General features: G+C 37.0%; 1 protein-coding gene across 1 annotated transcript in view; it reads right to left on the bottom strand.

Annotated features, from left to right (window-relative positions):
• The window catches only part of ADGRV1 (adhesion G protein-coupled receptor V1), a 307,496-nt gene that overhangs the window by 245,819 nt on the left and 47,168 nt on the right, over positions 1-14,509 (bottom strand). The window contains exons 18-22 of the mRNA XM_058172618.1: positions 13,631-13,757; positions 6,310-6,527; positions 5,002-5,727; positions 1,609-1,982; positions 456-632 (exon numbers count right to left, since the gene is read on the bottom strand). Coding sequence (XP_058028601.1) covers positions 456-632; positions 1,609-1,982; positions 5,002-5,727; positions 6,310-6,527; positions 13,631-13,757 — 1,622 coding nt within the window. The remainder of the gene's footprint in view (positions 1-455; positions 633-1,608; positions 1,983-5,001; positions 5,728-6,309; positions 6,528-13,630; positions 13,758-14,509) is intronic.

Here is a 14,509-nt window from a genome sequence, read left to right on the forward strand (position 1 = left end):
TTGGGAAAATTAAGGATATATACATTAATAAAAGAACGTTAAAATGGATATCAGGCAAGCTATTTTAGATGAATGTTTAGGATCATAGAAGATACAGATGTCAAAGGGTACTTCCCTAAATTTTACAATCATTTATTTTTTAAAAAATACACAAAATTTAGTGTTAATATGATAAAAGTCTTACAGAGACTATCTAATACTTCCTGTTCTTTGAAAATATTTTATAGCATTTCTACTCTAAATGTTATTCATCATTCATTTAAGTGTAAATAAATAAAAATAACTACAAATTAGGTACATTGGTAACTAGTACAATGAACCTTCAGTTAAAGCCAGAAATATACCAAAATTAGTTTGCATTCTGGAAAATAGATTAGAAAAAAATATTATCCAAATTTCAAAGCAGCAATGCGTAACAATTATATTATTAACTTGAAAAGGAATGTATGATTTACCTCTGATCTCTGGAAAGGAAGGAATGTTACCATCCCACTACTGTTAGCAAAGTCAGTAACAGTATTATAAACCCCATAAGAATCAATCTGAGAAATAGTGTAATACACAAAAACAGAATCCAAGGCCCCTCTGGTGCGTTCCACTACACAAGATACAGTAGAACCTTCATTAGAGACCTGCAAATAATAAGAATTGCAATAAACATTATGATATGTTACAATAAAAACAATATTCAGCTTTAAAATGCATAAATTCATATTTGGGGGGGGGGAAATCCCATTACACACACGTTCATTTGTTCAATACCTATTTTGCCCAACTCTAAAAGCTCTAAACTCTAAAATCTAAAATCAACTCTAAAAGCTCCCTAAGGTCTTTAGCAATGATTAACGGGGAGACATTTCTCATGAACAAGAATACCATATAAAATATATGAAATAAAAGGAAAAAATGGAAGGAAAATAAGAAAAGGAGGCACCTGTTTTTAAAGTCAAGAGTTTGTATAATAATTAGCTGTGAACTTCTGTAAGAAACAAAAATACTACTTTCCTCAGTAGAAAAAAGCCTTATATCCATTGTTTGCCCATGTTAAATCCTCTATCTTAATTTCATTTCTTTTCCACTTCCCATGGTGTTATTTGCTTTATAACTACCTGCTTATAAGCCAACTTCCAGTTAACAGTTCCCCAGATTACTGCTAAACCAATTCTAATAATTCCCCAGGATTAGGTGTTGCTAGTGTGAAGACTTTTCAGCTAACAAGATTAAGCAACATGAGGACTGCATTTTGATAGCAATGTGCTTTCAAGATTGCAAGGTCAGTATCATTATCTCCATATTGCTTTCAGTAGGACGAGGTCAAAAAGAAAATGAGTAGTTGGCAACCCAACTGAGACAGGCAACTCAGTTATTAAGCAAAGCATCAATAAATGAAGCCACAGCTATGTTTATGACCTTACTTCAGCTTTCCTTTATTGATATGTGAAGGTCATAAACGCACAGATTTATTGTAAAGTTACTTTTTCATCACTATTATGATGAAACAGCCCTAAAAGAGGCAATTGCTAAATGAAAACTACCTGCATCTAGTATGTATACTGGTTAGGCTTGAATTAAGGATTTTCATGGATCACGTTAATAAGATTTTTCTACCTCTGGAATACATGCTCCTGTGAAACCAAATAATCCATTGGCATTATCACTTTTCTGGATTCTTAATGTTGCAGTTGTGTTTTCTTGTGAAATTCGTGCTCCTCCATAAACTGAAATAAGCTTTAGAATGAACAGCTCTTCTCCTTCCTCTTCTTTGTCATCTTTGGCAGAAACAATGAATGATTTATTCCTTTCTCCTTGCCGATATTCTAAGTATCCAGAGATGGGATACAAATCAGACCTTGCCGGCATAGTGTGAAGTTCACTGATCTCTTCCTTTGTTAATTTACATTCATAAAATCTCACATCTTGCATCAATCCTTTATACCTGCTGCCACCATTTATTCCAGCACCAACTTTCATTAATCCTGGTCCTAGGGAAGACAGACCCACAAATAAATATTGTTTTTTAATGCTCCAACTTTAAGTTTTATAAAATTAAATTGGTTAGTACTATACATAATCACTCATTTTGAATTTCATTACCTAAAACAGGAAAGCTGACTTCAATGTAATTAAAATTAAATGCATGTATTAGTATTTATGTAATAACCAATCTAGTGTAGTTAAAACAGATTTTTCTGGCTCAAACTTCATGGAATAATGCTTTGCTTTCATTTGTTTTATCTGGCCATTATTTGAACCCAATAGAACTAGGCATAACAAATTTGATTTATTAAAAAGCAAAAATGAAAATCTGTAAGTTGAATGAACTTACATGTTTGTGATTTGTAAAGTTTGTGATTTGTAAAATTGACTATACTATAAAAGTCTGGTTTCTGTTAAATCTTAAAAGATTTCAAGGAAGCAATAAACAGGATTCAAGAATTAATTTATAAAGGCTGTTCTCCTCCAGCTTAAAAAAGTAAAGAGGACCTACTGAAACTTTTCTGTAGCTTTTATTACTATCCTGCTAAATTATAGCTACGAAGTTCTGCTTCACTAGCCACGTTTCCCCACCTACCCGAAAGGTGGTGTGTTGGAGTGTTGGGCATAGAAGGCTGAAGATAAATTAGTGGTGCAGCAACCAGTATGACCAGTGGCTGATGATCTGCCTCAGGAGAGATCAGTCTTTTGATGCTGAGCTTCTGATATAGAATGAAAATCTGAGAAGTTTATAATCCAGTTTTAGTGGATTGAGACAATCTGGATGTACACTTTCCTAATGAAAGAGGTGTATCATGAGATGCACTTAGTAGGTGCAATTTAATTCTCCATATATTGTATCTGCACATTCATATTTCACCAGAAAATGGGAAATATGAAAATCTGCTCTAAGAAAAGAGTTCTTTTAAAGCAGGGGTTCTCAACCTGTGGGTCGGGACCCCGTTGGGGGTCGAATGATGATTTGCCAGGGGTTGCCTAAGACCATCGGAAATATGGGAAGTATACTTGCGAGTCGAAGAATTGCACTCCAGTGGTTGACTCCACAAGCCAGCTGCAGGCTCTTCAAATCGCTAGCCAAATTCGGCTTCAGGCGCGATGAATTAAAAAAGAGACATCTTTGCTCTGATGTCTCCCTCTCAAGCCAGCTGCAATCACTCCCAATCGCTAGCCTAATCTGGCTTCAGGTGCGATAAACTTAATAGGGGAGGAGTCTCCGTTTTAATGCCTCCGTCCTCAAGGCAATCACAAGCAGTTCAGATCGCTAGCCAATATGGCTTCAGGCACGATAAATTCAAAACGAAAATAATTTTATGGTTGGGGTCGCCACATCGTGGGGAATTGTATTAAAGGGGTCGTAGCACTATAAAGGTTGAGAACCACTTTTTAAGAGTTCTTTGTGGATAGAATATTTGTGTCTGGGTTGTGATGGTGTCTGGGTGTGATGGTACCTATTTGCCATGGTATCCTTCTGGATTGCTAAAAGATTTAGGTATAGGCAGCATCCCTATTTATCAGACAGATCACATATAGAGGTATTTCATGACAGGTGCTGTTAAATACAGGACCTGCTACTACTTAGGACATATCCATGCTTACTATTTAAGCTACTTGTGCCTCATGCCTTTTGACTCCAAACTGATTTAAATTCCATCTATACTGAGACATTTTGACACAGCTTGTAAGGTATACATACCACACTTCCAGTCATAATAAAAAGCTGTAAAATCTTTTCCCATCCTACTGCACAATGCTGTAGAAGCACAGTGGCTTATAAATAAAAGATCAATATTAACATATCTTAATTGTTATACACACACACACACACACACACACACATATACACATACATACACACGTTAATTGTAAGATAGATAGATAGATAGATAGATAGATAGATAGATAGACAGACAGACAGACAGACAGACAGACCAGAATGCAAAGTTAGCTATTTGAAACTGGAAGTTTGGAATGAATTATCCCAGCATTAGTCAAATATAACTTTGCAATCCATTTTTTAAAAAAGCAAATACTTATCACACAGAAAGTATCTGTTTCAGACCAGTATAATAAAAACCATATATGTATGCAATTTTAAATGAATGGGGATGAATTTTTATCTAATGGAAGAAAAATATGTAATTCATTCAGCAATTTCACTTCTCAATGGAGTTTGATCATCCCAAATTTCAGTTAAAGAACTCAAAACACCTCACAGGGACAGCTTATATCTTGTGATGACACCCTTAACACCATTAAAAAAAAACCTACCTCTCTCTTGGAAAGCACAAATGCCAATTCCAGTCTAAATATCTGGCTGACAGTGCAACCAACGAGTAATAATGATAATGATAACTGAATTAATTAAATAATGAATTAATTATTAATTATTAATTGAAGACAAGGAGATAGTAGAATAGGAGACAAAAATGATGTTCACAAAAGAACTAAAAACCAAAATTAAAATGGCATAAGCTGTTCATGGTGGTCACACGGTTATTGGCACATGAAGTGCCATACTAAAAAACCTTGGATGGCACTTTGAAAATCTGCTCATTAAAATGTCCAAAAGGCCACACTGCTTGGATCCACACTTACACTATGCTGATAAATTACAATATCTTAGGTTTTGGGGAAGAACTTGATGAGTATGAAGGCCAAACACAACTGAAGAATTAGCACATATCAATCCATATTGTTGTGTACAGAGAATAACAGAAGTAGAACCACTGTGACAAAATAAAACAGATACAGCTCCAATAGTAATTAATGCCTTAGGGAAAAATACAAAATATCTGGAGCATTATTTCAAAACCATTGGCATTGATGATCGAATGCAAAAGGCAGCTTCACTTACATTAAAACAGTTTATATCATGCAACAATACCCTTAATATTATTTAATATTTAATTAGTATTTAATAACAACATCTGGTAAGTCCTTAGGAAGGACTCAACAGGTGGACAAAAATGACTGTGCAACAATAATAATAATTAACATATTGCTTACCATCAGCAATTGCTTTTCCTTTGAGACTCTTAATGCCCCCAGGAACAGGTTTGCCATCAATGAAAAACTCAAGAGTGCCATTATTGAGCATAATCAGAAGGTGAATCCAAATATTTTCCTCCAAGTATTTCATAATTGTGATCTTAGCTATATATGTCTTATTAGACTGCAATGGCATATAATAGAACCCTATAGAAAGATGGGATTCATTTGTGCCTATTTTTACTCCGTAATATATTAATCCATTACTATTGTCCTTTGCTATTATAAATCCATCGTTGTTGGCACTAGGAAGTACCCATGCTGAAAATGTGAAAACACTAAGTATGCTGTTTTTACTAACATGGACCTCTGGCTCAATTATCCCATACGCATCTTCTTCACCACTAAAATATAAAGCATCTGTTCCAGTGTGATGCCGTCGCATGTGAGGCTTTGACTTAACTGAATCTGTAAATTTTCCAAGCAGTAAGAAGTCAATCATTAGAGGTAATCCTTCTCTGAAGGTGCTAGATAATATTTCCCAACCAATCCTGATAGTTCCAAAAGTTCCCTGTTGCCTCCATACTGTAAAACTGGTAATGCAGGAAATGTCATCCTCAGACTGGATATCTTCTGCTACCTCTCTGTCTTGGCTCTGAGGATCTAAGATGAACACGCCATAGGGATCATCATTAATTGGGATCATCACAGTCACAGAAAGGTTGGTTTCTGATAACTGGCCACCTAAAAGAAACCCAAGAAATTATTTTTATAACTCATACACACAATTATCAGCTTATTTACTTATCTACTTATTTAATCAGTGCTACTGATGTATGTTCCTTCTTTTTCCCATTGTTATCTTTACAATATCTTTAGAGGTAAGCAAGTCTAAAGAGCTGGTCGAAGACCACCCAGTGAACAATATGATTAAATCGGAAGTTATTACATATGAAACTTTTTGTGGCCCCAGTCCTTGTTAGCATTGGGACTGTATGACCCCGATACATTATCCCCACGCACTCAATGCTAGCCAAGAAGGAATCCAGAAAAAGGTTTCCTCAGTTTGAGCTTCCACTTACAAAACCATGTCCCCTGAGGCTCTTTTTCTGCAACATATCAAAAAGCCATTCCAAATGGATCTTCAAGATGAAGGTTGCAAATAAAACTGAAGCAACCACACCAGAAACTATGTTCTGGGGTTCATGATGTATTTTTTATTATGTAATATGTTTAATGTATTTTTACCACATGCATGTTTTTAAACCACATACAATCATAGCAGGAAGTGGCACATTAAATAGATCACCAAATATGTAAATGTACCTGAAGCATTCACAAGTTTTAAGGTATAAAATTTATTGAATTCTGGAATTTTATCAGGAATAGCATGAAGAGTTATAGGCTGTGACGGTTCACCCTCTATGAACCATACAGTTCCAGAAACTTCATAGAATTCTTGTCCTGGATCTAAAGCAGAATTATTGCCAAATAGCTGCCAGGCCAAAGAAACATTGCCAAAGTAGCCTCTGTGCCTCAGGATCCTGTATGGTAGAACAAAGAAAACTATTTTCAGACTTACATTTTCAATTCTCTACATGATCCATCTAAAATATATTTTTAGAGGGCAATAAAGAATACTATGAATTTATGTGATATTCCCAGTGTTAAAGGACCTCTTTAATGGAATCCAAATTGGGAATATACATTTATCTCCTTTGAGTTTTCACGTAGATAGGAGCTCAGTGTGAAGATTTAATGAAACAAAAAATTGTCATTAAAAACCCTGGCTGTGATCCAAAGAGCTACTTTAGGTGTACCCAAAAGGCAATTATGACCTCGAAGAATTTTCTTTTTTGTTTCCTCAAGCAAAAGACTCCTTACCATTACAAACAAGCCATAGTATCATTGTTGTCTTAAACACACAGTACTTGGAGATGAAAACAGCTGGATTGGTTCTGGTATCCCTCCCCAGGTAATGCTACACAAGGTTATGATATAGCATTTGAGCAATATATAGACTATTTTGAATAATTATTTTGAAATATTTTGGGGATGTACTGAAATCTTTAAAATTTTTACATTAGCATCTGGTTGTTTGCATAATCTTAAACAGCTTAATCTTAAACAGGACTTGGAATATTTAAGTGGATTGTAAAGGATTATGTTTTACAACAGGAATTTTGTACAACATCATCTAATGGAATCTTCTAATTATAAAGAGGTTTGTTTTTTTAAAGTCACCTGGTAAAGTAGTATGTTATTAATCAAAAATAATAGAATACACACAAAATCAAACAAGATGTTTCAGTTTGAAGAACTTTTATTGGTTGCTTCTTTGTTCCACCAACCCTACAGATACTCTTAGACATAATCTAATTCAGTGTTTCTCCAATTTGGCAATTTTAAGATGTAATAATAATAATAATAATAATAATAATAATAATAATAATAATAATAATAATAATAATAATAATAATAATAATAATAATAATAATAATATATCAGAGTTGGAAGGGACCTTGGAGGTCTTCTAGTCCAACCCCCTGCCCAGTCTGGACTTCAACTAAAGTTAGCTGGGCAATTTCAGGAATTGAAGTCCACACATCTTAAAGTTGTCAAGTGATTTAACAATATTTAACAATATTGAGTTAGCATTCATTTAATGTGATTCAAAACTGATTTAACAATAAAAACATTGAGTGGAATTCATTTTAAATATTCAACTTTTCCTGTTTCATCTAAACTCTGATTGTGAATAAAAGCAGCATTATTCCATTCCATAAGACATTGCCCTAAAATATATTTTAGATATTTTCCTACCATCAGCATTATTATTTCGTTTACTAATCATATTAGAAGAAATGGGAGAAAGCAATAACGGCAACCCCACTTTTAGAAAACACAAGGAAGACTCTCTTTCAGTGAGTGTCATTAACTTATTTGTTTCATCTATGAATCCCTTCTTAAAAAGTATATACCTCCTGCTGAGTTAACTGGACTAAAACAAAAGTGATCATCTAAGCCAGAATAAATTTTTAAAACTGCTGGTGCAGGGTGTACCCATGAATAAGCACTAATAATATATTTAACATCTGAAACTGTAGAAACTTTTTTACATGCCAGATTGATTTCATATTCATATTGACGTAAATATTCATAAATGAAAATAAAGGTAAAATATTTCTTAACATAAAAAACTTTTTAAAGCAAGCTTACAAAGCAATATGTATGTTGGTCAGTGTTTCCATTCAGTATGTAAAAATAGATAATCTAGATAATATTTCTCTTCAATTTTTTTTATAATAAGAATTTCTTATTTTTATAAAATAAGTATAATAAATAAATAAAGTTTTATGTTTTTAACAATATTTCTCACTATGCTTATCTTTCACTGAACAATCATTGCTTTTTGGATTTTATTCAAATCTAAAGGATGACATGAAAAATCTTCCAGTAGGACTTTTCAGATTTAAGAGTGTAAACTCTCAAAGAAGTTTCAGAATAAAGGAATCCCAACCCAACAATAGTAATTACTAATACAATCAAGTCCACAGTTGAAAAATCATCAAATAAAGAAAAATGCAGATTGTTCAAAGAAGCAGAAGAAACATTAGATACTCAGTATACTCAACTCATGCAAGAAGATTGCACAAACTAATTATAATCAATGACACTGTCAGCAACATTATTTACCACAATATTCATCTATAAAAATTTTCATGAGCCAGTAATGAAGAATTGGTGGGGACGCAGAGTTGAAAAAGTCATTGAAAATGAGCAGGTTAAAATATTGTGGAAATTCCAAATACAAACTGATAGACTTTTGGCTTGTAACAGATCAGATTTAACAATGGTTGAAAAAGTTTGGATAATTGATATGACAATACAGGAGATAATACAGTAGAAGACAAAAACTTGAACAAATCACATAGTACAAAGATCTGAAACCTGAAAATGTATTTTCTTATTTGTTTGCTTATATTTAACATAACAACAAAAGAGTTGGAAGGGACCTTGGAAGCCTTCTAGTCCAACCCCCTGCCCAGGCAGGAAACCCTACACCATCTCAGTCAGATGGTTATCCAACATTTTCTTAAAAATTTCCAGTATTGGAGGCAAGTCGTTCCACTTATTAATTGTTCTGTCAGGAAATTTCTCCTTAGTTCTAAGTTGCTTCTTTCTTTGATCAGTTTCCACCCATTGCTTCTTGTTCTACCCTCAGGTGCTTTGGAGAACAGCCCGACTCCCTCTTCTTTGTGGCAACCCCTGAGATATTGGAACACAGCTATCATGTCTCCCCTAGTCCTTCTTTTTATTAAACTAGACATACCCAGTTCCTGCAACCGTTCTTCATATGTTTTAGCCTCCAGTCCCCTAATCATCTTTGTTGCTCTTCTCTGCACTCTTTCTAGAGTCTCAACATCTTTTTTACATCGTGGCGACCAAAACTGGATGCAATATTCCAAGTGTGGCCTTACCAAGGCATTATAAAGTGGTACTAACACTTCACGTGATCTTAATTCTATCCCTCTGTTTATGCAGCCCAGAACTGTGTTGGCTTTTTTTGCAGCTGCTGCACACTGCTGGCTCATATCTAAATGGTTATCCAAGATCCCTCTAACAGGTACTACTATTGAGCAAGGTACCACATATACGGTACCGGTGCATTTTGTTTTTTTGGCCTAAATGTAGAACCTTACTTTTTTCACTGTTGAATTTCATTTTGTTAGATAGCGCCCAATGTTCAAGTCTGTCAAGATCTTTCTGTAACTTGAGCCTATCTTCTGGAGTGTTGGCTATTCCTGCCAGCTTGGTGTCATCTGTAAATTTGATGAGTTCCCCATCTATCCCCTCGTCCAAGTCATTGATGAAGATGTTGAAGAGTACTGGGCCTAAAACAGAGCCTTGGGGTACTCCACTGCATACTTCCCTCCATGTGGATGTAGTTCCGTTGAGGACTACACGTTGAGTGCGGTTGGTCAGCCAGTTACGAATCCATCTGGTGGTGGTGCTGTCTAACCCACATTTTTCTACTTTATCTAGTAGTAGGTTATGGTCTACTTTATCAAATGCTTTACTGAAGTCCAAGTAATTTATATCGACAGCATTCCTCTGGTCTACTAATTTTGTCATTTTGTCAAAGAATGCGATATTAGTCTGGCATGATCTGTTTTTGACAAACCCATGTTGGCTTTTGGTTATTACTTTGTTTGTTTCTAGGTGTTGGATGATTCATTGCTTGATTATCTTTTCCAGAATCTTCCCCGGTATTGAGGTCAGGCTGATAGGTCTGTAGTTTCCTGGATCTGGATTTACTTAAGACAATGTTTATGCATACTGTTATGACAAAATTAAATAAAAAAAAAATGTTATATTTCTGAACCAGTCAAATCCCTTGAAGAAGGAATGCTATCAGCACACTGGCGGCACTTTGAAAATCTGCATGTACAAAATTTCTACCTGTCAATTACCAAAGGCACTCTGCTTGGATCTGCATTATACTATACCGATACATTATGACATCCTAAGTTCTTAGAAATAACTCAGTGCATATGATGGCCAATATCAGTTAAGGAACTGGCAGCTGTGATTTCACATTTTTGTGCTTATCATAATAATAATATCTAATATAATAATAGTACCGTATTCTTAAGACAGCAGGGAAACCGATGTCAGAGGGGGAAAAAACTCTTGATAAATTGCTATATTTTTGTACATTTAGCATATGATAATTCAACATGACGTGTCGCAATCCCCATGTCCATTTTGTTCATTACATTTTGTGTCATTATTTCTTGCATCCTAATTATTTATTATTCTTTTCTATGTTTTAGTGAAACATGAAGTGATCTCCCTTTGTCAGCAAATTAATTAAATATCATTTTGATAATGAAATTGATTCCTCATATATATATATATATATATATATATATATATATATATATATATATATATATATATATATATATATATATATATATATATATATATATATATATATGAGGAACAGGCCGCGGCTGGGGTTTTGGACTGTGTCGTGCCTTTGCGGCCTCTGACCCGGCTTAGATCTCAATTGGCTCCTTGGTTCTCTGAGGAGCTGAGAGAGATGAAACGCCGGAGAAGATGCCTAGAGAGTACCTGGAGGTCCAGCCGTTCCGAGGCTGATCGGACACTAGTTAGGTCTTTTTCGAAAGCCTACCTAGTGGCACTGAGGGTGGCGAAACGTTCCTACGTTTCCACCCTCATTGCGTCGGCAGATAACCGCCCGGCCGCCCTGTTTCGGGTGACCCGCTCCCTCCTACACCAGGGGGGATGGGATGACCCCTTGCAGGGACGTGCTGAGGAGTTTAGTGGTTATCTATACGATAAAATCACTCAGCTTCGGTATAGTTTGGACCAAGATTGTGATGATCCGGATGAAATGACTGAGACACGTCTTGTTGATGTTGTTTGGGATGAGTTTGATTCTGTGGCTCCCGAGGACATGGACAGGTTGCTGGGGAGATTATATGCCACTACATGTTTACTGGACCCGTGTCCCTCCTGGCTGGTGCTGGCCACTCAGGAGGTGACACGAGGCTGGCTCCGGGGAATTATAAATGCTTCTTTGTTGGAAGGGGTCTTTCCTTGAAAGAGGCGGTGGTGAGACCCCTCCTTAAGAAGCCTTCCCTGGACCCAGCTATTTTGGGTAATTACCGTCCAGTCTCCAACCTTCGCTTTGTGGCGAAGGTTGTAGAGAGTGTGGTGGCATGGCAGCTTCCCCAGTACCTGGATGAAGCTGTCTATCTAGACCCGTTCCAGTCCGGCTTCCGGTCCGGGTATAGCACGGAGACAGCTTTGGTCGCGTTGGTGGATGACCTCTGGAGGGCCAGGGATAGGGGTTGTTCCTCTGCCCTGGTCCTGTTAGATCTTTCATCGGCTTTTGATACCATCAACCATGGTATCCTGCTGCGCCGGTTGGGGAGTTTGGGAGTGGGAGGCACCGTTTATCAGTGGTTCTCCTCCTATCTCTCTGACCGGTCGCAGACGGTGTTGACAGGAGGGCAGAGATCGACCGCGAGGCGCCTCACTTGTGGGGTGCCTCAGGGGTCGATTCTCTCGCCTCTCCTGTTCAACATCTATATGAAGCCGTTGTGCAAGGTCATCAGTGGCTTCGGGGTGAGTTATCAGCTGTACGCTGATGACACTTAGCTGTACTTTTCCACCCCGGGCCACCCCAACGAAGCTGTCGAAGTGTTGTCCCGTTGCCTGGAGGCCGTACGGGTCTGGATGGGGAGAAACAGACTCAGACTCAATCCATCCAAGACGGGGTGGCTGTGGATGCCAGCACCCCGGTACAGTCAGCTGCAACCGCGGCTGTCTGTTGGGGGCGAGTCACTGGCCCCTACAGAGAGGGTACGCAACTTGGGCGTTCTCCTGGATGGACAGCTGTCATTTGAAGATCACCTGGCGGCCGTCTCCAGGAGAGCCTTTTACCAGGTTCGTCTGGTTCGGCAGTTGCGCCCCTTTCTGGACTGGGATGCCTTATGCACGGTCACTCATGCTCTCGTCACTTCTCGTCTGGATTATTGCAATGCTCTCTACATGGGGCTATTCCTGAAGTGCACTCGGAGACTCCAGTTAGTCCAGAATGCAGCTGCGCGGGTGATTGAGGGAGCTTCACGTTGCTCCCGGGTAACACCACTCCTGCGCAGTCTGCACTGGCTACCTGTGGTCTTTCGGCTGCGCTTCAAGGTTTTGGTTACCACCTTTAAAGCGCTCCATGGCTTAGGGCCCGGGTACTTACGGGACCGCCTGCTGTTACCTTATGCCTCTCACCGACCTGTACGCTCTCACAGAGAGGGTCTTCTCAGGGTGCCGTCTGCCAAGCAATGTCGGCTGGCGGCCCCCAGGGGAAGGGCCTTCTCTGTTGGAGCACCTACCCTCTGGAACGAACTTCCCCCTGGTTTGCGCCAACTATCTGACCTTCGGACCTTTCACCGTGAATTAAAAACTTATTTATTTATCCAAGCGGGACTGGCTTGATTTTTAAATTTTTCAAATCTTTTAATTTTTAGTAATTTTATATGGAGTATTTTAGGCTGGGTCAATTTGACGGTTTTAATTTGGCCATTATTGAATATGTATTTTAATTGATATTTTAATTTTGTATATTTAACTGTTTTAACCTTGGCTGTACACCACCCTGAGTCCTTCGGGAGAAGGGCGGTATAAAAATTTAAATAAATAAATAAATAAATAAAATAAATAAATAATTTCCCATTATACTATTGTAAAAAAATTACAATTTGGGTGCAACATTTCGAGGAGATTTGGAACCCTCACCAAATTTTTTATGGGGTCCAGAAGCTGTAGTCTGTGCAATCTTGTCATTCAAAGAAAAATGGCAAAAAGTTATATCTGTATCTACTTCCAAAAATGGGTAATGGTTGCAAAGATTCCAGCTACAGTTGCATTTTTAATTTTGCCTTGTGAATGTTTAAACTCTTCATTTAGTTAACTGTGGACATGGAAATTGTTTATGACACTATCTGCATGCTGTATAAGCTATCATAAAAAGTAAGTCACACTGAAAAATATTTCGAAGTATGATTTAAGATACTTAGTGAAATTGGCAAAGTATATTTACTTGAAAGTTACTTACAAAAAGTCATTGGTTTTGCCTTCTTCCACTTCTTTGCCTGTAGACTCAAGTAAAAAAATGCCATTTGGATCATCATTTGCTTCAATTATAACTGTTGCCATTCTAGGTTTGTAAACAACTGTGTCTCCTAAAAAACAATGATTTTGTTGATAGATAAATGAACAGATAGAATTGTAGCTGGAGAAAACATATTTCCACAAATATTCCCTAATGCTTGCTTGGTACATCTGCCTCATCTTTGAGTCTTCAAGTACATAGGCATTTTAGGTAAGCATCAGACACATTTTAGGGCATCCAAAAGATAGCAAAGAAATGTTTTATAATACTGTATAATATGTATAATCTTTCTTCTCCCTGCAAAACTCAGAGATGTTATCCAAATAAGTTATAAAAGCAAAAGGCGTAAAAATAGAAAACAAGACAATACTATACAATTTATTTTATACTTTAGTCACAGTGGTGAACAAGTTATATTATAAATAACCCTAAACATATGCTTCAGATATAACAAAATAACAGAGTTGGAAGGGACCTTGGAGATCTTCTAGTCCAACTGCCTGCTCAGGCAGAAATCCCTATACCATTTCAGACAAATGGTTGTCCAATCTCTTCTTAAAATCTTCCAGTGTTGGAGCATTCACAACTTCTGGAGACAAGTTGTCCACTGATTAGGTAATTGCTCTGTCAGGAAATTTCTCCTTAGTTCTAGGTTGCTTCCACTAAGTATCTTGATTAGTTTCCATCCATTGCTTCTTGTCCTGCCTTCAGGTGCTTTGGAAAATAACCTGACTATAGTATACACAGGCTTTAAAAATACTACATTTTGGTGGGAAGAATGTCAAAAGGTATTGCCTAAGCATCCTTAACTGCCTATAATAT

The sequence above is a fragment of the Ahaetulla prasina genome, chromosome 2 (genome assembly GCF_028640845.1).
Source record: "Ahaetulla prasina isolate Xishuangbanna chromosome 2, ASM2864084v1, whole genome shotgun sequence".
In the NCBI taxonomy this organism is placed as follows: Eukaryota; Metazoa; Chordata; class Lepidosauria; order Squamata; family Colubridae; genus Ahaetulla; species Ahaetulla prasina.